Source organism: Eulemur rufifrons, chromosome 7, assembly GCF_041146395.1.
Source record: "Eulemur rufifrons isolate Redbay chromosome 7, OSU_ERuf_1, whole genome shotgun sequence".
Lineage (NCBI taxonomy): Eukaryota > Metazoa > Chordata > Mammalia > Primates > Lemuridae > Eulemur > Eulemur rufifrons.
In genome coordinates, this window is record NC_090989.1 from 283,141,582 (window position 1) to 283,167,963 (window position 26,382).

General features: G+C 62.2%; 1 protein-coding gene across 3 annotated transcripts; it reads right to left on the bottom strand.

Moving 5' to 3' along the window:
* On the bottom strand, positions 1 to 26,382 carry RALGDS (ral guanine nucleotide dissociation stimulator). 3 transcript variants are annotated; one of them, XM_069477040.1, is made up of 18 exons: positions 26,206 to 26,382; positions 11,118 to 11,228; positions 10,004 to 10,197; positions 9,367 to 9,462; positions 8,429 to 8,622; positions 7,820 to 8,244; positions 7,375 to 7,590; positions 6,990 to 7,093; positions 6,482 to 6,566; positions 6,191 to 6,259; positions 5,727 to 5,813; positions 5,362 to 5,394; positions 4,949 to 5,070; positions 4,653 to 4,748; positions 4,165 to 4,366; positions 3,733 to 3,975; positions 2,578 to 2,692; positions 1 to 950 (listed from the first exon to the last, which is right to left on the bottom strand). In XM_069477040.1, exons 1-18 carry the CDS (start codon positions 26,380 to 26,382, stop codon positions 775 to 777), a joined length of 2,745 nt encoding a protein of 914 aa, XP_069333141.1. In that variant the 3' UTR covers positions 1 to 774. The 3 variants fall into 3 exon arrangements, with proteins under 3 accessions (XP_069333141.1, XP_069333142.1, XP_069333140.1); XM_069477041.1 differs by lacking the exon at positions 26,206 to 26,382 and adding an exon at positions 19,839 to 20,021 and having other exon boundaries at positions 9,367 to 9,426; XM_069477039.1 differs by lacking the exon at positions 26,206 to 26,382 and adding an exon at positions 19,839 to 20,021.

Here is a 26,382-nt window from a genome sequence, read left to right on the forward strand (position 1 = left end):
TTCTTTTTATACAAATATTCAATCACCTTCCCACCCCGAACCCTCCTTCCCCAGCAACCCCTGTCTCTTGTGGTCTTGTAAAGCCCAGATGCAGCGGTGAATGGCACTTGCAGTGGCGTGAGGCTCAACATCGATGGGACTCCGCTGGGACCGTCCTCACTCACTGGGTGAAGAGTGTGGTCCATGAAGAGGGTTCCTCTCTCCTCTCCCGGGGGAGGGCGGGGTAAGTGGTGGGCGAGACTGCCCCACTCTCAGTTGGCCCTGATGACGGGATCTTTGGTGCAGCCCAGAAAGGCTAGAGTGGTGGGAGGAGGGGCCGGGACCCCTGCGAAGCTCACAGGCCAGTGCCTGTGGGCATGAGGAGAGAACTGCAGTGTTCAGACCTGGTGGGTGAGTGGGTGCTCTGGGGTGCCTGGGCACAGGTGGCAGTGACCTGCACCTGGGAAGGTGTCAGGGAAGTGTACAGAGGCAGTGCCCAGGGGCAGGTACCATGGTACCAGGGCACCATGCCCATTGGCACTGCTCCTTGGCAACAGTCAGCTAGTCCTCTGGTTCCAGAGAGCAGAAGGCACCTAAGGCAGCGAGTGGTCCACGGGAGGCCGGGTCAGCCTGGTGAGTGGCAGGCATCAATCCCGGCAGCAAGAGAGGTTCGGGGTGAAAGTGGAGTCTGGGGGTGCCCTGGGCTGGCAGGTGGGCGGAAGGTGCCCGGCGGGCCTAGGCCACTGTAGTCTGTCAATTCTTAGCTCCTGGCCAGCCAGGCCCGGGGAGATGCCCTCAGAAGATGCCCTTGGCAATCTTGAGTCCTTTCTGCTTCATGCGGGGGAGGGTGGAGCTGGCTCCGTGCTTGACCTTTGCCCCTTTGGTGAAGTTCCGCTTCTTCAGGACAAAGTCGTAGTTGGCGGCAGAGTTCATGGCATAGAATACGTTGGCATTCTCAGGGATCTTCAGCTCTGATAAGGGAGGGGCAGAGGGTGGTCGCTTGTGTTCCTGGGGGCCCCACCAGACACCCCCACCACCCAAAGGCCCCTATGAGGACAGCCCTGAGATCCCCCAGTCCCAGGATCCCCCACTCCAGGACCGCCAAGGACCCCCCTCAATGACTCCTGCCCGAGGACAGACTCGGCCAAGGCCCTGATGAGACCTCCCAGCCTGGCCTGAAGCTGGCGGTGGGTCATCCTGTCCCGCCCACACCCTGTCCAGCTGGAACAGGCTTTCTAGGACCGAGACTACCTCCCCTCCGTCCTGCCCTACCCAGGACAGGCCTTCTGCGCCGGTTCCAGGGCGGCCTGCACACCTCGTGGGGCCAGGCACCGGCAGGCGCACGTGCTCTTGGTACCTGGCTCCCGCGGGGCTCCTCTGGCCCAGGGCCTGCCGTACGGCTGTGCGGGGCTGAATCCGTGCTCCTGTCAATGTCGTGTGGCCCTTACTCTGGTTCTTTAACCTCTCTGGGCCTCAGTCCTCTTTTTCTATAAGAGGGGGGTTGCACCTACCTTGTTTGCCTAACCAAGATGGTGTAAGACACTGCAGGAGGATTTAAAATACACCCTCGGGGGACGTGGGAGTCACTGCTAACTGTCCGTGCTAACAGCTGGGAGTGGTGCTCAGTTCATCAGAAAGAAATCAGAGTGACGGTGACAGCACAGTTAACCTTTACGGTGCGTGTCTACACCACATGTTTCTCTCTGTTACACGGACAGGCCTGACTCACTGGCTATTTTATCTCTATTTTGGGGATGAGAAAACGGGCACAGAGGACTTAAGGGACTCACGCAAGGTCTCCGAGCCCAGGGCCCCTGGCCGAGCCTGCACTTGCTCTTTGGTATCTTCCCGTTCCCTGGCTCTAGAACACTGGGCTGGCTCCCTGGTGGTTTGTTTTGTTTCAGTGTCGGACACTCATGGATTTTAACATTTGATGCTCAGTCCACGGCAGTTGCAATTCTTTCTGAAGCACATATTTTCCTGTCTTAGCCAGAAAATGTCCTTTCCTGTGTGCCATTGGCCACCTTGCCCCAACAATGCCTTTTTTTCTTTGTTCCTTGCTAACGTTAGCTTTTTTTTTTTTTTTTTTTTTTTGAGATAGGACCTCGATCTGTCACCCAGGCTGGAGTGCAGTGGTGCAATCAAAGCTCATCGCAGCCCCTAGCTCCTGGGCTCAACTGATCCTCCCACCTCAACCTCCCTAATAGCTGGGGCTACAGGGCACCCCACCACACCTAGCTAATTTTTAATATTTTTTGTAGAAATGGGGTCTTGCTATGTTGCCCAGGCTGGTCTCAAACTCCTGGCCTCAAACGATCCTCCCACCTGAGCCTCCCAAAGTGCTGGGATTACAGGTGTGAGCCACTGTGCCTGGCCTAATGTTAGCTTTGAACTGCTTGTTCATGCCCAGGGAAGGGCACACACAGGGAGGTCCAGCAGCTGCTGGGGGCAGTGAGGAGACACCAGGGGAGCCTGGGACTGCCCTGTGCACAGTGCCCACCTGCCCCTGCGGGTGAGTTTTCTGGGGCCAGGGCCTGGCTGGGGTGTGGCACTGGCCCAGCCTGCCCTGTCACCCGCCTGTCTGGTTCTCCAACTTACTCCGATCATCTGAAATGATCTGCACCAGCTCATAGTCCTCTGGCTCGTCCTCATCTAGGTTGTGTTTGTCCATGGCCTTGCGGATCACGGCCGGAGCCTTATCTTGGCTGGTCACCTGGATTGGGGCAGGGGACAGGCCATCAGGGACCCTGGAGTGGCTTCTCCAAGTGCAGTGGCCAAGACCCTCTGGAGTCCCCTCACCACTGAGCACAGGGGCTCACAGCCTCTGGCCAGGTGCTGGGTCCAGGGGGGCCTTGTCACCTCCCCATGCTCCCTGAGGGAGGCTTCCATGTAATGAGGGGTCTTTCCCAAGGGGCTCCTACCAGAGCCTGCTACCCCCTCCTATGCTGCCCTGGGAAGCCACTTGCCCCCAGGAGCAGGGTAACAGCCCCAGTGAGCCTGGGGGATGCCCTGGGGGTAAGAGAGGAGGTGGCCGGGTGCCCACTGGTGGTCACTCCAGGTTGATTCCTGGCTGCCTCGGCCCTGAGGGCCAGAGACACACATGAAACTTAGACTCAGGGTCATACAGGTGGCTGCTTAATGACAGCCTTGCTAGCTCCTGGCAAGGAGAGGCTCAGAACAGGGTGGGCGTGTGATGGGGCACCTGACCCAGCGTGTGGGGGGACCTGTCTGCAGCAGGAGCCCCGGAGGACAGGGAGAGCCCCCCCAACACCCACGCCCATTCTGTAATTCCCACTGGCTCCATCTCCAATCCTGTCCAGACTGACACTGCTGGTCACCTCCAGCCTGCTGCAACCACCACTCTCCTGGCTGGGACTGCCCCAGAAGCCTCCCAAGCAGTCTCTCTGCATCTCTGGCACCAGCCCACCCCCCAAAGACAAGCCGGCGTCACTCGCTGCCTGCCTCTGCTCCACCCTGCACTGGCTTCCGTCTCTGTCCATGAGAAGGTCAAGGTCCTTATGGTGCTCACAGGGCCCACAGCCCAGAACCCAGACGTGTCCCTGACATCACGCCATTGCTCCTCCACCGCCTGGTGCACTGCCCGGCTGCTCCCTCCCTCCCCACAGCCCAGCCCTTGGGGCCCACCGCTGTCTCCTTCATCTCTGCATCTGGCTGACATCTGTCCTTCCCACCCCTAGAAGGTGGCCCCAGGAGGGCAGGGACCGCACATGGTGTTCAACGCGGCCGACTCACCAGGATGCTCTTGTACATGTTGCCGTTGTCCACGTCCAGGCTGACGCGGATGATGCAGCAGTCGCCCACCTGCTGGTTGTAGAGTGGCAGTGAGGAGCCGTGGCCGCAGACCCCTGAGACGGAGCGCTTGTGGGTGCGTGTGCTGGCCACAGGCGTGGTGGAGGCCGAGGAGGACGAGGTGCTGCTGGAGGCAGAGCTGATGCCCGAGGTCTCCGGGGATGACTGGGACGCTGACTCCCAGAACTGTGGGGTTCGGCAAGTCAGCAGGAGCCTGGACCCCGCAGGGCACCTGACACGGGCGGCCGGCTCAGGGGTTCCTAGCAGCTGTGCTCAGGAGCCGGGGCTGCTTGGCCCTTGTGTGGGTGCACAGTGGGGAGCTGGCACCGGGGTGGAGGGGCGGGGAAGGGTGTTGGGCGGAAGGGCGGCAGTCACCTTCTTTTCCTGGCCATCGGGGGACTCTGGGACAAAGCTCATGTTGATCTCCTCCACGTCGGAGCTGGAGGAGCCGGCGGAGTGCACGCTGAGCGCGTCCGCAAAGTCCCCGCTGCTGAGGTAGGGGCCGCACCTGAGCTGGTCACAGGACTTGGAGTGGGAGCTGCCGCTGGTACTGAGCTCCGTGCTGGGGGCCTGGCGGCTGGAGGGAGGGCCTGCTTACCTGGGGGCCTCGCAAGGACACCCCCCTGCGCACCCTGCACCCAAGGCGCTGTGATAAGGGTTTGGTCAGTCACCAGTACCCTGCACGCCCCGGCTGTGTGACAGTTTAGTATCACCCAGTTCACAGAGGAAGAAACCAAGGCCCAGAGAGGTGAGGGGACTCGCCCCCATCATGGAGCCGGGAAGCGGCCGGGTGGGGTCTCAGCGCCAGCCTGACCCCCAAGCCCACCATCAGCCCCGCAGCTCCTGCCCGTCCGGGCGCTTACTCGCTCCACCGCTTGACGATGGCCACGTTCTTCTTGGTCTTGAGGGTGTTGCTGGCCGACTCGGAGGGGGGCTCCAGCTCACACGACAGGTTGTAGCTGCAGGCAGAGGGCAGCTGCGTCTACAGGGGCCTCGCTCAGTCTCCTCCCAGCACCTGCCCAGAAGCTGGCGGCTGGGCGCCCTGGCCGACCTCGGGCACAGGGGCCGACACTGCCCAGAGCCCATGGCCGCAGGCACTCTGGAGCTGGCCCCAGGGAGCGTCTGTCCTTGCCGTCCCTGGTTCCTGCCCCGGCCTCACCTCTCAGTCTCGCTGAGCCGCTCCATGGCCTGGAACCAGGCCCGGAAGTGCTCCTCGGGCGCGATGCTGTAGTTGTTGCAGGCCGACTGCAGCAGCTTGATCTGGGCGATCACTTCAAATTCCTGGGGCCAGAAGAGCAGGACAGGTTGGTGACCGGGCCTGGGCAGGGGCCAGTCTCAGGGTCTTTACTCTCGGGCTCCCCTCCCCTCTGGGCCTCCCTGTTCTTAGAGCTGGGTTCAAACAGCCACTCTCCAGGAAGGAGTCCTGGATTCCAGCCTCCTGTGGAAGGGGACTCCCCTTCTCTCCTATCCAAACGGCCCCATAAGCCTAAGAGGGAGGTGGATGGAGCCGAGGGTCCTGCCCAGGTGGGTCTGACTCCCACCTCTCCCCCAGCGAGGGCTGCAGCTGCTCACCTTCCTCCTCTTCTCGAAGTTGATCAGTCTCCCCTGCAAGGCAGACAGCGTCCATCAGAAAGTGCCCCCCAAGACCGGTACCACCTCTCGGCTCACGCTGCACTATCAGGAGCGTCCACCAGGGGGCAGGGCGCACCCGGTCCCAGACTGGGGCGGGGCCTGGGCACGGGGCGGGGCCTGGGCCAGAGGCTGGGGGCTTCTTGCCAAAGCCTGAGGACAGTGGAGGGACTGCTTGCCCTCACTGCCGGACCACCTTCCCGCCTGTGTCCAGCTTGGCCAAACCCTCCTGCAGCTCCGTGCTCAGGCAGCTCTGGGGCGTCACCACCCAGGTCCCGCTGTCCCCCGGGGCCTGCAGGCTCACTCACATACAGATAGTCCTTCATGGCAGTGTCCAGCATCACCAGGTCAGTGAGGAATGTGCCCAGGTAGGGGACAGTGCCCTGGATGGCTCCCTGCAGCATTGGGTCGGGGGTGACAAGTAAGTTCCAAGGCCCGTCCCTTGGAGGCTTCCCGGCCTCAGACCACAGCCCCCACCCCTTACTTGGAGCAGCCTGGGGACCTTTGCCCCCTCCCCAAGGCCCCGTCCTGGCCGGCATGGACCCCAGACTCCCTCTAGCCGTCTCCCAGCCCGGCTCTGCGCAGACGGTCACCGGGCCCCACCCAGCCGCGCCCTGAGCCTGCTCCAGTCCCCTGCTCTGGTGGCTGCAGCTGGTCCGCCAGGACACCAGCTGGTCAGGGAAGTCCTGCCAGGGTCCCTGAGGCCTCGTGGGGCGTGCCAGGCATGGCGGCAGGGAGGAAAGGGCTGCGGCCTCACCTCAGGCACACTCACCGTCTCCTTTGGCCGCTTCTGGGCTCTCTTGGGGTTCATCTCCAGGGTGGCAAACTTGGAGGTCCCCTCCTGCGAGGGGTGAGGACAAGGTCAGCGAGGCCCTCCTCCCCTCGGTCCTCACCCCTGCGCACCCCTGACCTCGGGCCCACCAGCACCTGCCACACGAGGCCTCTGTGCCCCCACCTGCCCACGGGCAAACAGATGCCCCCTCCCCTGCATCCAGAGGAGAACGGCCTGGAATTTTCCAAAGAAACTTTGGGTGAGATGCTCATGCTCCCCCCTCGCCCCCACCTTGATGAGCAGCTCTCTGCTCAGCGAGTAGTTGTTGTCATCTGAGAAAATCTCCGACAGCTTCTGGAAGATCCGGAAGCTGTCCCTGTAGGAAGGGCAAAGGAAGGAGAAACTTGGGAATGGGGGGAGGGCTGCGAGTGCAAACCTATTTTATTTTAGACCTCCCAGATCTAGAACTGCCCGGATGAGTGGTTTCCAACAGGCTCCACGGGCCTAGGGAGGGGCCTCCACGTTGGCATGACGGGGCCCCCGTTCCCACCTCTGCCGAGGGGCTGTTCCCCCAGTTCCCCGGAGGGCACAGAGCTCTGTGGCTACAACGTCAGTACCAGGAAGTCCCTGACATGGCTCGACCCGCGTCTGAGATGAGGACGCTGCACGCTGGGGCAGGGCTGCCGACTCAGGCGATGGAGGGTCCCTGCCCCAGGGCTCGTGGCCTCCTGAGGGCCGCAGGCTCCCTGTGGGAGGCCCCTGGTGCCCCTGAAGCCCCCGCAGTGAGAGCTGTGCCCACCTGGAAACCTCCTCCCACGTCTTCTTCAGGCGGTGGATGGAGTTGCTCTGCAGGGCGGAGAGGACGGCGTGGAGGGACGAGAAGTTCTTGAGCACGCGGCACTCCTGGGCAGGCGAGAGAGCCAGCTTCGGTCCCCTTGGCCGGGCCCCCTCCAGACGGGTGCCCTGGGAGCCCCCCGGGACATGCTCGGGACGCAGGGGCAACACCAAGGGGAGGATTTTGTCACAACCCGAGGGGACAGCATGAGGGGGAAGTGAGCGTCTGGCAGTGGGAGGAGCGCTGAGGCCAGTGTGGCCTGGACAGGAGAGGCTGGGGCCTGCGCGGGGCGCGGGCCAGAGACATCCTGAGGGCAGATGGGGGTCCCCGGGCCCCTCCTGCAGCGTACCCTGGCCACCTCGATCCAGTGCTCCACCACCCTGGCCCTGTCTGGGGCCTTCATGCTCCGGTCTCCGAGACAGGTAGTGATGACGCAGTTGGCCACATTGTTGAACTGGGTGACGGTGGCACGGATGGTGGGTGCCAGGTGCTCCTTGCCCTTCTTGTCCCGCTGGGACCAGATGGAGCCCAGGCAGTGGTAGGGCACCACCTTCTTGAACAGCTCCTGGGGAAGAGGGGAAGTGTCACCGGCCCTGCTGCAGAGGGCTGGGCAGCGCTTGGGTAGCTGAGGATGTGGCTGAGCCCTGTGGGGTTAAGAAACTTGCCCATGTCACTGGGTTTGTAATGGCGGGGCTGGGATTTGAGCCAGAACGCTGGTTCTGGACCAGGGAATGGCAGGTGTGGGTGGCAGATGCCCAGAGGAAGGCCCTGCCCTGCCACGCTGAGCTGCTCACCGCGTCCATCAGCGTAAACTGCTCGGCCACCAGGTCGGGAGGGAACACCAGGAGGTGAGGCTTCTCCTCACTCAGCCCGTTCTCTGCAAGCACAGGGGACGGCCAAGAAGGCTCTGACGGCGGAGCTGGCGTTGGAACTGGCTCTAGCTCGAGAGTCTGTGACAGAGCCGGCTCCAGCTCTGGGGCTGGCACGAGTGCTGACACCAGACCTGGCTCCAGCTCGAGAGGTGGCGCTGGAGCTGCTTCCCGCTCTGGGGCTGGTGCTGGCTCTAGCTCTGGGGCTGGCACTGGCTCTAGCTCTGGCGCTGGCGCTGGCTCTAGCTCTAGCTCTGGTGCTGGCACGGGACTCGGTGGTGGAGCTGGCGCTGGAGCCGGCTCTAGCTCCAGAGTTGGTTTTAGAGCTGGCACTGGGGCTGGTGAAAGGGCTGCAGGAGAGAAGTTGGCCGGCATGACAGCCTTTCCAGACACACAGAACAGCCCCACCTTCTGGAGAAGCCACCACCCCGAGCCCACACCAGGATGCCCTCCCAGCTGCGGCCCAGGGTCCCCTGGGCTCCTCTGCGCTCCTGCCCAGCTCGCCGTGGGGCCAGCACCGACCCCCGTGCTCACCCTCAGGCTCTGCCTCGAGGGGTTCCGAGCGCTCCAGCTGGGCCAGGAGGAGGTGGGCGCGGCGTTCCAGGTCTGAGCCGGGCATGTTGAGCTGCACGTAGGCCACCAGCTGCTTGAGGCAGGGGAAGTCCGGGGGCTGACAGAAATCTTCCGAGTACTGGTCCAGCCAGGTGCCCAAGATGGAGGAAATGGCACTGGGGGCAGGTGGCAGTAGCAGTCAGAGAACTGGTCTTCCCTTCCCCGGCCCGCCCATGGCTCCATCGGGAGCCCCCCACCCACCCAGCCCAGGCCCCCTTAGCTGTCCAGGCAGGGGCTGCAAAGAGCCTTGTTGGAGGGAGCCCTCGGTCAGTGGTATGACCACCTGTCCCCTTCTTCCCAGAAGGTGACACACTCCTCTCCCTGTCTCCCGGGACCCTCCCTACTGCAATGTAAACTCCACGAGGGATCTGTCCTCCTGCCCAGCATTCGCAGGCCCCTGGGGGCACCTCAACCCGCAGCCGCGCGCTGACAGGCCGCCTTCTCTGTGAGCTGCGTCCGGGTGCTGTCTTCCTGCTGCTGTTACTAGTACTTTCCCACACGGTGGCCTGCGACCTCCCCTGAGCTCTCACCGACTCCCCGTGAGCACCAGCCGAGCTCACTGAGGAGCGGGGCAGCAGGCCCTCCTGTCCTGGGCCCCCTGGCTCAGGGCACCTGGCAAGCCCAGCTGGGACAGGACCACCGTGCGATGGAGTCTCAGCCTCCCCTCTGCTCCCCAGGGCGGCTGGGACCCTGTCCCTGGCTCTCTGTTTTCTTTCTTCCTGAAGGCAAAACCCCAGACCTCAGCCCTTTAGTGGGACCAACAAGCCTCGTGGGAGTCGGGGCTCTGCCCAGCCCAGCCCCAGGCGCCCCCACCACGGAGACAGGAGCCCCCCCGCCGGGCTCACTCGACGCCCACTCACTTTTTAAGTTGGTCCTGGGGCCCGCCGTCCTCGTGGGAATAAGGGAGGATGCATCCGTATCTAGAGGAGGCCGTGAGGGCGTCACATCTACCGTACCTGCTTACGACGTCTAGTGTTACTGCCTGGCTCTCCAGCTGGCGTGGAAGCCCAGGAGGGCAGCAATTTTTCTTTTTTCATCAAATTGTGCTAAGGGCCTAGAAAAGTGCCCGCACGCAGTAGGCACTTCACGTGTATTTACTGAATGAGCCCCACCCAGCCCCTTCCCAGGTATCATGGCTCTCGAGCTCCCTGGACAGCCCCAGATGGCATCTGTGACCCCCTTTACAAACGGGCAAACGGCTTTGCCGAGGCCACACACCGTGGGCGAGACCAGGGGCAGAGAGCTTCCTCGCGGGGGAGCAGAACATCGGAACATGAGCCACCCAGCCCCAGGCAGCACCCCCCAGGGCCAGGTGTGGCCGAAGCACTTTCCGCGGCTCACCCCACCCAGTCCTTCCAGCCACTCTGGGAGGTGGGTCCTCCTGGCACCCAGTTCTCCCAGGGAGAGCTGAGGCTCAGAGAGGTGACACGGTGTTCCCAAGACCCACTGCCGGGGGTGGCAGAGTCACTGCTGTGCCGTGCAGGGACGGGCGCTCACCTTTTGAACAGCAGGTCCAGCACCTGTTGGGTGGTGGTGAAGGCTCTGTAGGTGCACAGGAAGATGGTGACGTAGGAGAGGTCGCTGCCCTGGAAGGCGGGCACCAGGTGCTCCACCAGCTTCTCCAGCGTGCCTGCCTTCACGGTCCGCACCTTGCAAGTCTCGTAAAGGTTCAGGGCCGACTCGTTCTCATACTGGGTGGGACAGAGGGGGACATACAGTGGGTGGCAGCACCACGCATCTCCAGGAGGACTGGGGGCTGGAACTCAGACCGAACCCCCAGCCTGACGGGCTTGTGGGAAGAGGCGGGACGTGAGTGCCTCTGGTGGAGACGCTTTGGAAGCAGAATTAGAGGTGTGGGAATGACTGAATTACTAGTACCTTAGGGCAGTCTGTTGGCTGAGTAATGACAGTGCTGCCCCGTAGCCAGAGCGTTATGTGAGCGAGTCCTAACAAAACATCCCCATTCTAGAGATGAAGAAACAGAGGCTTATCCCCGGGTGGGAGGCACAGGACGTTCCCCGCAGCACTGTTGAAATGGCCTCAGAAAGGATCACATCCTGGCCCCACAGCAGTGGGACGGAGCTGCAGAGGTAACTGGCCTCCCTCTGGAATGTCACCCAGCTGAGTCAGGCCCCAGCTCCCGACCCGGGAGGGCCCCGGGGCTGTGCTCTGTGGGATGGCAAGTTGCAAAGAAGGGCGTGTGATAGCTTGTGTCCCCGCTCTTTCTGGGTAAAGACGGCCCTACTATGCGAGATGACGTGTGAGGCTGGGAGAAGGCGTGGGGGAGGTCAGCGGGATGGCTGCAGGTATACCTGGGGACCGGTGTTACGACAACAAAACCTGTAGCACTACATGAAAACATTCACGGCCCGCCGTGAAGCGAGAACTGCAGGGAAGTGTCTTTTATGATCATCGTGGACACAGGGCAACGGTGCCTTTGCAGCTGGCCAAGCCTGGGCTGGACCCTGGGGACTGGGAGAGCAAGGGCCCAGATTCCTTTGGGAAAAGCACTGTGGGGCCTCAAGCGGGAAAGCCCGGGGAAGGGGCCCGGCAGAGCCGCCAGGGCGGTACCTGGGTCCTGGGCCCGAATGGGGACCCAAGCCACACTCACCCCGAGCCAGCGCTGGCCCTTGGTGGCACCGTGGTGCAGCTGCACCCTGCGCAGGGAGATGGAGTAGACGACCCCGTTGATCAGCTCCTCGCCGATCTCCTGTGTGGAGCTCTGCAAAGACAGTGCCCGGCAGCCAGGCGGGTTTGTCAGGGGCCTGCTGCAGGGGGACACCCCCGCCAGCCTTCCGCATAGACCTCTGGCCTGGGCTGAAAGCAGACGATAGCGCGAGGGCTCAGGCTTAACCTCACGGCAGAAGGCTGCTGCCCCAGCACTGCCCTTCCCACCCGGCCACCGCCACCTGGGCTGTGGACACGATGGGCCCACAGGGCTTCCAGGCCCCCCACGACCTGCTCCTGCCCAGGACTGGCCCACTCCTCAAGCCGGCCCCTCCAAGATGGGTATTGTTATTCAGCCATTTCACAGATGGGTAAATGGAGGCTGAGCAGAGCAACTGGCCGAAGGTCATGCACCTCAGGTAAATGATGCAGCTGGGACCCTGAGGCTCAGGCAAAGCCAGCTGCCTCTGGGCAGCTCCGGCCCTGAGAAGGCATCTCCCCAGGGCCACCTCACACTCATCCTCCTCTGCCCAGCCGGGGCCTCTGCTGAGCCAGCAGCAGTGGGCAGCTCCTCCCGGCCCAGCCCTGGAGTCAGCATCACGGGTCTGGGGCATCCCCGACAGCCACATCTGAGGCCACTTCCTTCCCCTTCTGCTCATTCATGCCTTGTGCCTGCTTGGGCAACAGAGGAGTTCCCAGTTCCCATCCATCGTCACGTGGGGGAGGGGTGCGTGTGAATGGTGACAGTGTCGGTGTCCGGGCAGACGCTGGGTTCCACAGAACCCCAAGCCCTTGGGGCCCTGGCTGGGACAGGACGGGGTCATCTGGCTGCTGTCCAGATCCCCGGGCAGAAAGGAAAGGTCCTTGTTTTAGGACACAAAGACACCCCTGGTCAGGCGGGCTGGCCATGGGGCCACATCATCGGGGCCAGCCAAAGCCGGGCCACTTAGCCACAGCCGCCCCAGGCTCACAGCTCCCTCTGCCGCCTGTGCTGTCCAGGGAAGGGGTGAGCTTGCCGTGGGGAGGGGAGCCTGGGCGTAAAGATACAACCTCTGAGGCTTTAGGGAGGAGCTGGGAGGTACAGGGTTCTGTGGCAGATGCAGTCAGCGCCCCAACCTGGGTGCGCCTGGAGCTCAGAGAAGTGCTGACTCAGCCTGGGCCGTGCTGCCAGACCCTGCCCTACAGCCCGGGCAGGGGCCAGGTGCCCAGTACACTGCGGGCTGCACCCCCCTCAGAATCCACTTCCTCTGACCCGAGGTCGTCCTCCCACTCTGGGCTTCATACCAACTGGAAGGCCGCAGACATCCCCCTGGGCTCCTGGCCCTCCGCCTCCTCTGAGGGAGAGCCGGCCCTGTTTCTTGGAAGCTAGCAGGGAACCCACGGGCACACCCACACCCGCCAGGCAGCCCACGCCCGGGGAGGTCCGGCCCTTCTGTGGACAGGAAAACTGAGACAGATGCTCCCTCTCCTTTTCCCGTCTAGCACGTCACCCCCCTTGGAAAGGACAGCTTCAGACGCCACAGCACCCAGGGCCCCTGACCACCCTGGTCTCCTCAGGGGTCCGAGGCTGCCTCCTGCAATGGCCAGCGGCTCAGCTGGGAGGGTCTCTCCCTCTCCTGGGGATTTTAGCCACGTCTAGACCAGCTGGGAGGCAGACAGCTTCCTGAGCGCCCACGTCACCGGCAGCACAGGTCTCACACAGGACCCTCCTGCCACAGGACGCTGGACTTGAACCCCAGGGGCCCAACACAGCACCTGCTCCCACCTGGGTCCCATCAGTGCCTGCTGGACGGAAGTGTGTCCCCAGCCAGGCCCACCCACAGGAGGGGCTGGGGCCAGGCGGCCTCGGCCACCCCCTCGGCTCCTCAGTGAGCCCTGGGCCTCGGGCTGGAGGCCCAGCAGCTGGCCCAGCCCTGCAGAGTCATGTGATCCCTGAGCCCTGCCCCCACCCGGGGCCCTCTTCTGCCAGCCAGGTGGAGGGGAGGGGTGCAGGCAGGACGCTGAGAGCCACGCATGCCTGGGATGGGGGAGCAGCCACCCTGCCGCACAGATGGGAGATGCTCCAGCCCGCGGGAGCTGACCCTGTCTGGCTCTTTCCCGGCACGGCAGCAGCAGGCATGACACAGACCGTGCGAGCACTGCTGAGCAGACGCCTGTTCAACCATCTGCCCCGGACGACAGAGGCGCTGGCTCGACCACCCTGGGGCTTGAGCAGAAAGCGGCAGGCCTCTCTTCCAGGGGCGGAGAAGGAAAGCAACCGACAGGCCTGGCATCTGCCCCTGGGACCCGCTGGGGCAGGAAGGGCAGCGCCCTGGCCCCCTGGGCCACCCTCTGTTAGCAGAGCAGACAGCCCACGTGGGCAGTGCCAGGCCCCCGGGGCCCTGCAGGCAGGACCGGGAGCTCAGGGGGCAGGCGGAGCAGAGGGCCCAGCAAACAGCTGATGCAGAGAAAATGCCTCCCCTGAGGGCAGGCGTCCAGGCAGCTCTGAGCAGACTGTTAGGAGGAAAGAATGCAGCATGCGTGGCTAAGTGGCTGTGTCCTCAGGGGACACTCCCGTCCCACCCCCAGCCTGTCCCTGAGGCCCTGGGACCCAGTCGGCAGCCGTGCCTCTGAACACACTGCCTGGCCTTCCACCTCTGGGGTCCATGTGGTGAGGGGGATATGGTGCCCCCAGGGCCCTGGTGAGCGGCCCCCACACCCCACTGTCCTTGGGCAAACAGCCTGGAGCCCTGAGAACGAGGCTGGGAAACTGGGCTTGGGTGGCGTCTGGTTAGTGTGTCACTTGATCAGCCTTCTCAGGGTGACAGGTGAGCAGGATGCCGTGTCCCCGGCTGGCAGAGAAAAGCAGCTGCAGGCCAAGCCCAGATGCCCTGCAGGTAGAATGGGGGTCTCAGGCGCCCTTCAGGGCTGGCACTAGCCCTGCCATCTGCCCAGAGGGCAGCCCACGCCTGCACACGCCCCTCAGTACCTTCTCCCCTCCTCATCACCCCTCCAGTCTAGCTCACATGCACGTTTCCTTGGAAACAACAACTAGGGCCCCCAGGCCCCCATGGCTCTACCCGCAGGAGCCCTGGCGGAGGGCTGGGGCGGAGGGAGGAGAGGGCTCAGCTCCGTGTTCGTGTCTGCCCTCCAGGGCCTGCGTGTGGAAAGACCCAGCACACTCTGGCGGGGTGGGGATGGCTCTCATAGTGTCGCCATGAGCATGAAATTACCCTTGGGACCTCACTGCACCCCTCTGAGCTGCTGCCCAGGTCCACCGAGTCACCACAGGTCGCCCCAGGGCCCTCACCAGCCACCTGCCAGCACCCCGAGGCTCTGGGCACACGAGGCACCTCCCCAGGGCCCCCTAGACCATAGTGCGCCGACGCTCGTGAAAGGGTCAGACCTCCAGCTCTGCCCAGCCCCTCGGCCTCAGTGAGCGCGTCTGTGAGCTGGGAGATGGCAGCCGGTCTCCACCAGGCAACGGCGGGGTCAAGAGAGAACGCAGACGCTCAGCGACTGGCGCTGGGACTGCCGGTGGTGGTGGGGTCGGGCAACACCTGACACACACTGGCCCCCAGGAATCGGTTGCAAACACTGGCGGGAAAAGCCTCGAGGGAAGCCTCTGTGAGACCTGCCTGAGGCCTGGGGACCTGCAGGACGGCCACATTAAAGAGGATGGGTCACCCTAAAATCCTGCAGGCAGGAGCAGCTTTCTGACTTTTTAGCCTTTTGTTTGAATATAGAAGCCAAGACGTGAAGCACAGCGGAGAGGGCCGCCTGCTCTCTGCACAGCCCTGGGCTCCCAAGGACAGTGAGTCCCACGGCTGCTGCACACCATCCTCATGTACACAGGTGGCGACAGAGTCCGGCGAGGAGGTCAAGGAGAGTGTGTCCAGGCCATGTGAGAACCCACGACTCCTCAAGTCCATGTCCCGGCTTATCTCTTTGACCATGAACCCCAGCAAGGAAGGGGGAATGAAACACTGAGTACCCACGACCCTCCTGCTCTCCGCCTGCCCCCAGGTGCAGTGGGTGTCCTGCACCCTGATCCCCAGGGCATGGACGGGGCCCAGAAGGGACATGAGGTCAGCCCTGGGTGTGGGTGGGCCACACTCCTGGTCCCCAGGCACTGCAGCCCACAGAGGCAGCCTCCCCAGGTCTATACAATGTGCCTGGTTGCCAGGGCAACCCGAGAGCGCCACGATTCCCGGACATGGAGTGTGGAGACCAGCCATTCCATCTCTTCTGAAACCCTCCATGCCAGCCCTGCTACTCGCAGGGTTCGAAAAACATGCCCCCAGCACAGGCGGGGAGACAGGGCCCTCCAGGTCAGCCGTCTATTCACGCTCAGCTCCTGACTATCAGGCAAGCAGGCCACCCCGGGGCCAGGCCAGGGAGCTGGTGGTGGCTGAGGAAGAAGGTGGCCTGGTTCCAAGGGGGTGCAGGGTGGGGCAGGCTGAAGGTCCAGATCTAACACCAACATGGATGACCACAGTGTACAGCATGTGTGGGCACTTCCTGGGCACCGGGCCCTGCATTTAGTCCTCGTAACACCCGCCACACAGGCAGGTAAACAGGCGGGCAGGAACTCGCCCGGTAGGGAGCCAGGAAGTGGCAGCCAGGACAGGGATTTGAACCCTGGCCTGCCGGGACACACCCAGGCCTGATTGCTGCCTCTGCCACGGTCACGGCCGCAGAGCAGAGTCCAGCCCCTATGCGGAGGAGGGGCCAGAGACAGAGGAAGGAGCTCTTCAGGTTGCACAGCAAGTTGGAAGGAGGGAAGGTCTGTGGACATGCCCTGGGGACAGGCCTGAGAGACACCACGCTCCCCGAGGTCGGCGGTAAGGCCCAGGCCAGGGAAGCCCGGTGCTGATGGGGCAACATGCCCCAGGAGCCCAGGGTCCGGGCACCTGGAAGGCTCAGGCCACTCCCCCAGCACCTAGTCAGAAAATATTAATTGTAGCAGCTGCTCCCTGTCCGGCCCTGATGCTGTGCCAGGCACTGTGCAGACTGCTTCTCAGGCCTCCCGTCTCACTTGGTCCTCCCCAGAACCCTAAAGGAGGAACTGGCATTGCATCCATTTTACAGATGAGGAAACCAAGGCTCAGGGAGCAGGAGCAGGTCTAGCTAGGACTGCAAAGGGGCTGAGCTCCTTGCCCTTTGGTTCAGATGGACAACACGCCTCTAGGCGTGACTGCAGTGCTGGCTGCAAAGGCCATCAAAGAGTCCCCGTGAGGAGAGAAAAACACCAACGCTACACCCTCAGCCAAGGACCCTCCCAACACAGGTCCTCCTGCCCTGGGTGCTGCAACCTTGGACTGTCATCCCGCTCCCTCCCTGGCCCATGGGCAGCCAAGATGTGCAGAGGTGGGCATTCGGGTCTGCTCTAAGTTCGGCTTCTCTTGCCTAAGCCTGCAGGTTTCAACTCCTATGTCTTCAGTCCCTTTGCTGGAGCTGTCTGCCTAGGAACACAGCGTTTCTGGGCCTGCAAGCCTGCAGGCCTAACCATGGGACAGAGTGGCCACAGCATGGCTGTGCCACGCCGTGGGAGCCGTCTGGGCAGCCAGCCAGCAGCCCCTGGGAGCTAATCCTCAAAAGCCTGGGCACAGCCTCCTGAAACAGCCCCCACAGCCTCCTTCAGAGCTGCCTGCCGAGGGCCACTGATAAATCTACCCAAGCCCTTTTCACTGGCAATGCAGACAGGGCCTGGAAACATCCAACCTATGGGTTGAGAATGGGACGCCAGCCCTGCCGATGGAGTTTAACATCTCCCGGGGCTGTCACCCACTCCTGCTCCAGGGCCATCCCTGAGCCTCCTGGGAAACAGGCCAGCATGCCCAGGTGTCCCCCACCTAGACAAGGAATAAGGACCCAGTACCAGCCAGCCTGGCCCCTCCCTTCTCTTCTCCTAGGGCACTTGAGGAGCAAAGCAAGGGGGGAACCCGAGGGTCTTGGGGGCCGCCCCTTTGGCGTGGGCCACGAAGCCCTCCTGGAAGATTACAGTGCACACACTGGAATACGCGCTGGCACGCAGGCTGAGCACAGGCTGCGCCCACGCAGGGACAGGCCCCTCAGGCCAAGCCTCTGGGCCTCCAGTGTCAAAGGCGTTGATGAGCCTGGGAGTTAAACCTAAGACCTGCACGCAATGTGAACAAGAGACAAGAGCGAGTGGGCAGGAGGCTGGAGGGGGACTGTCCACCGTGAATACAGAGCAGCCCTCCTCACCCACACACTGCCCTCAGGCCTGTACCGCCGCTGAACAGCTTGTGCAGTCTAATTATCTCTGGCGCCTCAGTATTTTTGTCTGTCAAATGGCTAGGACTATTCGACCTCACAAGGACATAATGCATGCACATTATTTAGCACAGGGCCTCCCAAAACATGCTTACTCCTGTTAGCCAGTATTTTAAGCCTGTGAGGTGCAGCTGTGGCCTTGCTTCCTCCTGGAAGTTCTCCCCCATGTCCTCTGGCCCAAAGCACTTTCCTTCTCCTCTGGGCTAGAAGCATCCCAACCCCTTACCCGACCAAGGGGTTTCCGGGCTATCTGGCTGGGCCTCTCCAGCGAACTCTGCGCTATCCCTCTCTGACCCCTGATGGCTCCTGCACACAGCAGGCAGACCACAGAGAACACAGCCCATGTTCACATCCTGGCTGTGACCCTTCTTGACTGTGCGGGTGTTCAGGTCAGAGACTCTCAGTTTCCTAGAAGATACGATTGGCACCTACTCTGTAGGGTTGGTCTAAGCCAGGTGGAATGAGGTGATGGTGCCCACAGCTCTTGCCTGGCTGACGCAGTGGCCTGCCTGCAGACAGAGGCGTGGAACCTGACCTCTAGAAAGCACAGAGTTGCGCAGGCCAAGCTGGGTCAGTGGTGGCTTGGCTCAGAATTGAGATGACAAGCGGATGCCCAGATGTGTGAGGACATCTGGCAGCCCAGAAAGGGAAGGACTGGGTGGAGGCTTGGTAGGGAAACACGGATGGGGGAAGGAAGGCAGAAACTGCCTGGTGGTTTCCAGAGAGGACAGGGACCACAAGTGGGCCGCTTCAGCTCTGGCACGCTCCAGCCACCAGGAAATCAGCCCAGGATGGGGAGGGGGGAGGTGCTGGCAAGAGGGACAGGGACTTCCCCAACCCCTCCCCTGGGCCCTTGGTAAATGGTCATTGTGTTCGGTTTCCGGCAGTGGCCTCCTCTCCTGCCAGGACCCTGGTTTTCCTGCCCTGGCCAGAAGCTTCCCCTTTGATTCCAAATAGAGGCCACAGGCTGGATCTCAGTGCTGAGGCTGGGCGAGGAGAAAAGTCTTTTCCCAGCCCCCTGGCAGAGGTGGAGCTCAGCTCTGCCTCTCCCCAGGTTCCTCAGGGATGCAGACAGACAGAGAGTGGAGAGAAAGCGGCCCCACCCCGGCAGGAACCTGCCCAGCCTCTGTGCGCTCTCCGCCAGGACCCTCCCAGCACACAAAGCGCGAGCCGCTGCCAGGCGTGATGAAAGCCAGATGAGCACGGGGCTGGTGGCAGGCCTCCCACTTCAGGGGTCCCTCTCCGGCTGCCAGTGAAGACCAGAGTTCTGGGTGGATGAGGGCTGGGGGAACACTCTTGGTCTAGCCACCTGCCTCACTCAGGAGGAAAGGGTCTCCCAGGCCTGGGGTTCCCCCAGCAAGAGCTCTCCCCTAAGCTGGGCAGAGAGAGGCGCTTTATCCAGGCCCTGTCTAGGAACTGGGACCTGAAGAGGCTCAAGACCCAGGATGACAATTACAACGCCAGCAATTACAACCAACTGTGGCCTAAAGTGCTGAAGGGGACCCTAAACAGCACATGGGCTGGGGTGAGCAAGTGTGAGCAAGGCTTCACCGCTAAGGCTTTGGCCCAGCCAGAGCCCTGACATGCCCTGAATCCCGAGAACCAGGGATGGCCTCTGTCCAGGCCACACACCCAGGCAGAGCAGGGTGAGGGGCCATCTCTGAGTCCCACTACCTCCGCTGCATGGAGTCAGGTGCACAGTCAGGCAGGAGGCAGGGGGCACTACCGCCCGTGACCCATGGCCCCCTGCCCAGGGCATATGAGAAACAAGAGTCCCAGCCCTCATCTAGTCACCCCTGCTGCATCTATGACAGGCACACAGCCCCCTTCTCTGAGTTCTCTCAAGCCCCAACAGATTCAGGGTGCCGCTGCTCTTTCTAATCAAGCAGAAAAAAGTCATGCCCCAGGCTTGAGAAGCTCTGGTCCCCTCACCACCCGGACACATAGCCCCACATGCTGGAGGCCCGCTGCTCTCCACCACCGTCTCCACCCTCCTCTGGGCAGCCCCGATGTCTCCCTGGTCATCAGACCCATTCTGCCCCAAGGGAGGCACACTGGAAGGCCCCTGGGGTCCCAATCACCTCTAAGGATTCTAGGATTCTGCCACCCTCCGCCACTTGTGCACACCCGCACCGTAAAGCCTAACCGTGCCCTGCAGGCCCTGGGACGGAATTGAGGGGAGCAAAGAACCGAGCTGTGGTCCCTAGACTATCATTCGAGGCGTGCTGGCAACCCCCGTGCCCGCCGTGCTGGCTTGGCGCTGGAGCAAGGAGGGGGTTTCTGCGGAAGGACCCCCATGTGGAGCGGGGCTCCCCCAGACCCCAGGCCCGCCCAGCTCTGCGGAGCGTCGGGCCCTCCGACGCCAGCCTGCGCGGCCGCGCTCACCCACCTCCAGGCGCGGCAGGTCGGGGTCGAGCTGCGTGAAGCTGTGCAGCACGACGGGGCAGCTGTCGGGCGCGCCCACCTCCAGGCGCACAGCGTCCCACACACTGCGGCTCCGCCGGGAGCCAGGGAACAGCGGCTCAGCGCCGCCCGCAGGCCCGCCCGCCTCGGCCCACATGTGCTGCACCATGGATGGCTCGCACGGCCGGCCGGGCCGCGGAACCCGGGGCGGCGCAGCCGCGGGGCCCGGCCAGCGCGGCGGGGACGGCGGCGCGGCCCGCGCGGCTCGGTGCTGCCCGCGTTCTGCGCCCGCGGCCGGGCCCGGCTGAGGTCAGGCCGGGGGCGGGGCCGGGAGCGCGGAGGGGCGGGGCGGCGCGGGGGCGGGGTCGGGCCAGGGCGGCCGAGGGGCGTGTGCGCGCGCGCGCGCGCCCGTCGCAGTCAGGCCGGGGGCGGGGCTGAGCGTGCGGAGGGGCGGGGCCGGGGCGGCCGAGGGGCGTGTGCGCGCCCGCCCGCCGCTGTCAGGCCGGGGGCGGGGCCGAGAGCGCGGAGGGCCGGGGACCGGCGGCCGAGGGTCGTCCCCCCGGGTGCGCTGTGGTCTCGAGTGGCGGGCGTCGCGCTGGTGGCGTGTGCGCGCTGTGTAGGTGTGAGGTGTGCGTGTGCTGATGTGCGGAGTAAACTGCCCCGAATTCCACTTAAGCCTCTCCCCAGCTCTGGGCCTTTCCACAAGTTGCTTAACCTCTCTGAGCCTCAGTTTCTTCATCGGGAAAAGCGGGTAATGAAAATGACTTCCTCAAAGAGCTGAGGGGAGGACCTTGGGTAACTGACGCAAAGCCCTGAGCGAGCCTGCGCCTGGCTGTGTGTGGGGAGGCGGAGGCCCCACGTTTGCGGGGAGGCCTCCACTACCCCCTTTCAGCCTTACGGACACCTGAGAGGAGGCCCAGGCTGTTGGGGATGGGAGACAACCAGACAGCGGGTCGCCGGGGTGGGGCCCACAGACATTCGGGCAGGGAGGGGTCTAGAGTGACACGCTGGGCAGGGGAGGGGTCTCAGGGCAGCAGTCAGGGTGGCAGCGAGGCTGCTGTGCCCAGGCTTCTCTCCAGAAGCCGCTGAGGACGGAGGGCGGAGCCTGGAGGGTCACCGCAGGGTCCGGAGAAGGGATGAAGGACAGACGGACCTTTCCACGCGTCTGACCCACCCGGAGGCCTGCCCTGGCCTCGGAGGCCGGAGATCGCAGGCAGCAGCCCTGGTAATGCCACCAACCTCCCCGGGTCTGGTCTCATACCATGGGGCCTCAGTTTCCCCACCTGTAAACAGAGGGCAGGACACGACCACACACTCCACAAGTATATCTTGCGCTCCTACGGCGGCGGCCAAGCCTCCGACACCGTGCGACACCCTGCGGGTGCTTCTGCCTAACCGAGAAGAGAGGAAGCCAGGGTGCAGGGCATGCCTGTAGAACCAGACCCCCACACAGGCACACGACCAGAACCGCCTTCACAAAAGTCATAGTCCTTACTGCTGGATGTGGACACATTTTTTCATTTAGCTTCTCCGAATTTTCTAATTTTTATAAATCAATATTTTTAGAATTAGGTTATATGTAACCAATGCTGTTCTTGTTTTTTTTTTTAAAAAGCAAGATGGGTAGATACGGCTTGGGGTGGTGATCCCTTCAGGCTGTTTGGGAAGCCTCCAAGCTCTGCCACCAGGGAGGGTGGGTGGGGCACCTTTAGAGGAAGGAGGTCCCCACAGGGCCACGAAGGGGTGACCTGGACACTGCCCTCTGGCTCTAAGCTTCTCCTCCCACCCTGGGGCCAAGCTCTCAGAGCCTGCAGGAATTCAGAATCCAGCACCACCCTGTCTCCCACGGACTTTATCTCCTTTCTCTGCTATCTCGTCCTCAGAGAGATGGGCCAGGAGCAAGCTTTACAGCAGGAGGAAGCCCATGGAGGGCAAGTGGGTCATGAGAACACAGAGGAGTCACCACCTCTCTGACCTTGATGGTCCTCAGTGCTGGGGGGGTGGTGGGTGGGGCTCCAGGATGCTGGAGAGGTGAAGAGTGCGTTTATCACACTGCACCCCCAGACACAGCAGGCCAGGCTGCCTCCCACCCCACTACCTGGATAGCAGCTACATGGTAGGGGGTCCCCGTCATTTACTTAACCAGTCCCTCTGGTTGGTGTCTGTCTGCTTTTACAAAGTTCCCCTTCCTGCCTGTTCACCCTGCTTTGGGGCTTCCCTCCCGGCTCCTGGCAAGCCTGCACACCCCTCTGTTTTTGCACGTGTGTGAGGGCACACACATGCACACATGGGCACACACACAGACACACCTCCTAGTTCCCAGGGAAGCCGAGCCCTACCCCCTTCTTACTCTAGGGCCCCCTCCCTTCCCCCCAGGCCAGACAGGTGTCTAAGGCACAGTTTTCTCCTTGCTAATGAGACGGCACAGGTAAAGCACCCTGCACAGGTCGCAGTGCTTGGCGCCCCCAGATCAGGTGGGTCTGAGGCTCTGCCCACACTGTCAGCATCAGGGGTTGAGATCCGCTGGACACCTCATGCGCCCTCTCTCGAAATCCTGCCCCCAAGCTATGGGGAGATCCCTTACTCAGGGTAAGGCTATTCAGGAAATGAGGACAGCACATGTCACTTGATGGAAGAACACAGTGCCACTCACAAAGTGTTCTCACCAAAACCCAAACCTAAACCCAACCAGGCCTCTGCACGTAATCACCACCTGGGGGAATATCAGGGCACAGGGGAATGGGTTCAACACACCACGAGGACGCGACCCACAAATTCCAGGCTGTGGGAGCTTCTCCTCCACAGGACAAGCCACCTGGTTTCTCCAACAGATACATCTCAGACGGAAAAATAAAGGGGAAGCTGTAGCTTAAAAGAAGGGTAAGAGACGTCAACCAAATGCAATGTGTGGATTTTACATGATGCTTTGAACAAGGCAACTGTTTAAATAAATAACTATGAGACACTTGAGATTATTTGAATACTACTGGATATTTGATAACGTTAGACACAGTTTTCTTAGGTGTGATAATGGCGTTGTGGTTACTATTAGAATTACATATTGCCTATTTGTGGACAGAACAATGTGCCTGGATTTGTGTAAACATCATCCCCCGTGGAGGCTGGGAAGTGGGGCAGTAAGAGGTGAAATGACAGTGGCCCTCTGCTGATGATCCTTAAAGCTGGGGGTCTTTACGCCATTTTCTCTATTTTTGTGTCTATTTAGAATTATCCATAATAAAAGTTATAAGAAGAAAAAGGACACAACACAGTCTAAGTAAGACTCATTCTCTGATGCCCCTGAGGATGCCAGCAGCCCTTGAGGGAAGGCAGTGCCACCTGGCCAGGTTTACCATTTCCCTGTTCTGTGCTTCCCTGGCATCCTTACAACAAAAGGGGCTGGCGGCTCCCCTCTGGGGGCTGAGGCAGTGGGCTGCTGGGAAACCCAGTCCCGACGCCCAGACAGGGCTTGAGAGGAGGCTGGGGCAGCCCCTGTGACCTGGGGTGAGTCTGAAGCTCAAGGCTAATGATAACCCTTGTGCTTAGCACTTGGAAGGTCTGCTGGGACGTACAGGAATCCCGGAGCACAAAGCAACCCCAGGAAGTGGGGGGTTGTTATGACTCGGTGTCTCTCCCTTGCTCCCTCCTCCTGTCCCCAGTACCCCCACCCCGCCCCCTGCCCCGGCCCTCCCAGGTTCCTAACCTCCCCTGGGAAGTGCGTCTGCCCTTCCTTGGCGGCTACAACAGGCCCCCAGGAACAACAGTGTCCAGACCTCTGGGAAGTCGGGATGTTGCTCACAGAGGAACTCTAAAAGGCAGGCTGTGAACTGACAGCTGGAAGCCAAATCCAGGCCACACGTGTGTTTTGTTTGGCTTGCAAAGTGTTTTCAAATTTTTGAGCCAACAGGAAAAGGTTAGGTGATTTCATATAAAAATCCACATTTCCGGCTTCTCCTGTAACTCTGGATGACCTGACCACACTGGGTCTGCGTTCCCGCGTGCCACCAGGGCTGGGTGGGAGCTGACTGGCAGCTGTCCCCTTTAGCCGGGGCACGTGCTCCGGTTTGCCACAGATCCCCTGGGCCCCTGACATCACTCCCTAGCCCCCCGAGCAGCGGTCTGCGGTGTAAGGAAAGGGATGCTCAGGTCAAATCTCTGTGGTCCCTTTTCTCCCTGCCCCCACACCATCACTGGTCCCCAGACACACAGCAGCTTCCTGCAGCCCGACGACAAGCCAGGGCCCTCGTACCAGCACTGCCGCCAGCCTCCAGCACCTCAAGCCTTCCCTTCTCTGGGCCTTTGTTTGTGGTGTCCCTTCGGCCTGGCCGGTGCTTTCCCCTTCCACCCACCCCTTGCCAAGTACATGACAGGAGGTTCATAAATGTCACCCCAGTGGACGTCCGAATAAGGACCCAGGCCTGCCTTTGCACAGGGTCCCAGAGAATGGGCTTTGCACTCGGCATGCAGTTCTGGGGACGCCCAGGCACACAGCAGCTCAGAGCAAGAACTGGCCACAAAGCAACATCTGGGTGACCATAGACCTGGGCCCTCACCTCGTCCAGCCTGGACTTGGCCAGGGCTGGAAGGAACAACAGCCAAGCATCCAGCCTCAGGTCAGCCCTGATAGAAAACCTCTCGCCTTGTGCTGGGCAGGTGGAGGTTACCCCATATGTCTGCTGTGATCTGTGTTTAGAGCCTGGGAGGACACGAAGAGGGTGTGGCCTGGCCACGCTCCTCGGTCATTTCCCGACACTGACATCACCATTCCTAGCCTGCCTAGGTCCTGGAGTGTCCCTCTGTGGGCAGGTGAGCACACACCTTGGCAGGAGGTGACGCACCTGGACCAAGTATGGGAGTTCCCAGCACAATGGGCGGGCCCAGCCGAGCCCCACCTCCTCTGCCGCTGGGTTCCTGGGACCTTCCAGTGGCTTCCTCCTCCTCCTCCTCCTCCTCCTGGCAAGGTGAGATGTAGGGGTCCTCGCGGGCTGGAGGCTGAACTCAGAGCTGGCCGGGAGGCGAGAAATGAAGCATCACAATCTCCAGACCCTGCTGGAGGTGACATCATCATCTCCCCAAACCTCTGACCTCACAGGGCGTTACTGTCCCAGGGTAACCAGAACTAGAGATGCCGATGCCTGCAGCAGTGGAAACGCCCTGGCCGGGGATGCACAAGTCTCCCATCAGCCCGGTACTCACTGTGGGCCTCGCTGTCCTCCCCTGGACATGGGCGCTCACACCCAACTCAAGCCTTCGGGATGCCAAGGAGGAGGCGCACAGTGGAGCAAACGTCGCTGTGATAAATGCCATCCACAGAGGGGAACTGGGGCCACTCTGACAACTGTCCCCCACTCCAAGGAGTGACTGCCACCCCAGAGGGCCACCAGTTCCACGCATGACAGCCCGAGGTAGAGGGGCGCAGAGGAGACGGAAAGAGAGGGGGACACGCAAACAGACAGAAATGGAGATGGAGCCTTGAAACTGACCCGGAACGGAGAGGCTACCGGTGAGGGCGTGTGGGAAAGGAGCCGGCACGGACAGGGCGAGGCCCCCAGCCCCAGAGCCCACGCCGGGGCTGCAGAGGGCGAGGAAGTGCTCGGCACGCGTGGCCGAGGAAGGGACCAATGGCCTGGCAGGTCCCACAGTCTCAGCCCCAACATGTCCCCAAGCCCGGGGGCCCTGATCAGGAGGCAAGCACATCTGTCCCACAACTGTGCTAGCACCCCCTCCCCATTCATCCCCTTCCCTGGAGGGTGGTCAGCCGCCAGCCCCCAGCTCCTCTGAAACGTTCAGCCATGTGCCCGCTGGAAAGCAGCACAGCACAGCACAGGGAGACCCCGGGTGACCCAGCCCTGAGGGGCTGTGCCTTCCTGTAGGTCTGGGAAACTCTCTCTTGAGATCTGGAGCCCAGCTTTGGTTTGTGTCTTCCTGGCCTCAGTTTCTCCATCAGTACAATGAGGACAACAGTGACAATAATACCACCAGGCTGTCAGGGGGCTCGGGAGAGCAGACCATAAAGCAACACACAAAAGCCCTTGGGAATCCAAGAAGCACCCTACGAATGCGGCTGCTGTGACCCGCAGAGCCACCGCGACCCAACCCACCGGGGCTGGGGGCAGGTGGAGAGGCCGGCCCGAGTGGGCACCCAGGGGTGCCATTCACCGAGAGACCCTGGCCTCCCCTCTCACTCCCGGGACAACGGAGGTTCCCATGTGGCCCCCAGCCAAACTCCCTCAACCAGTCCTGACAGGAAGGAGCGGAGGGAGTTCAAAGAAACCAACTCCCGAGCCTGGGGCCCTGGCGGTGACCCACCCAGCCTCTCCCCGGCAGAGGCACCGATTGCCCTGGAAACTTACCTTGGCGGTGGGTGCTGGCAGAGGTGCCGGCCAGGGTGGCGGGCTTCGGAGAGAGGAGCGGCGGGCAACGGCCCACCGCCTGGCAGTCACCACAGAGACACAGGCAAAGAACACCGAGACCTTCCTCCCCCTGGGCACCGCAGGACTGACACCGGCCTGGCCTGCTTCCCGGGCCAT

Excerpts from the sequence above, each read along its gene's own strand:
- RALGDS (XM_069477039.1), bottom strand. The coding sequence starts at position 20,021 with ATGGTGCAGCACATGTGGGCCGAGGCGGGCGGGCCTGCGGGCGGCGCT. Across the intron at positions 8,623-9,366 it reads CCCCAGGACCAACTTAAAAA|TGCCATTTCCTCCATCTTGG; the intron begins GTGAGTGGGCGT and ends ACCTGCCCCCAG. Across the intron at positions 951-2,577 it reads GATCATTTCAGATGATCGGA|AGCTGAAGATCCCTGAGAAT; the intron begins GTAAGTTGGAGA and ends CTCCCTTATCAG.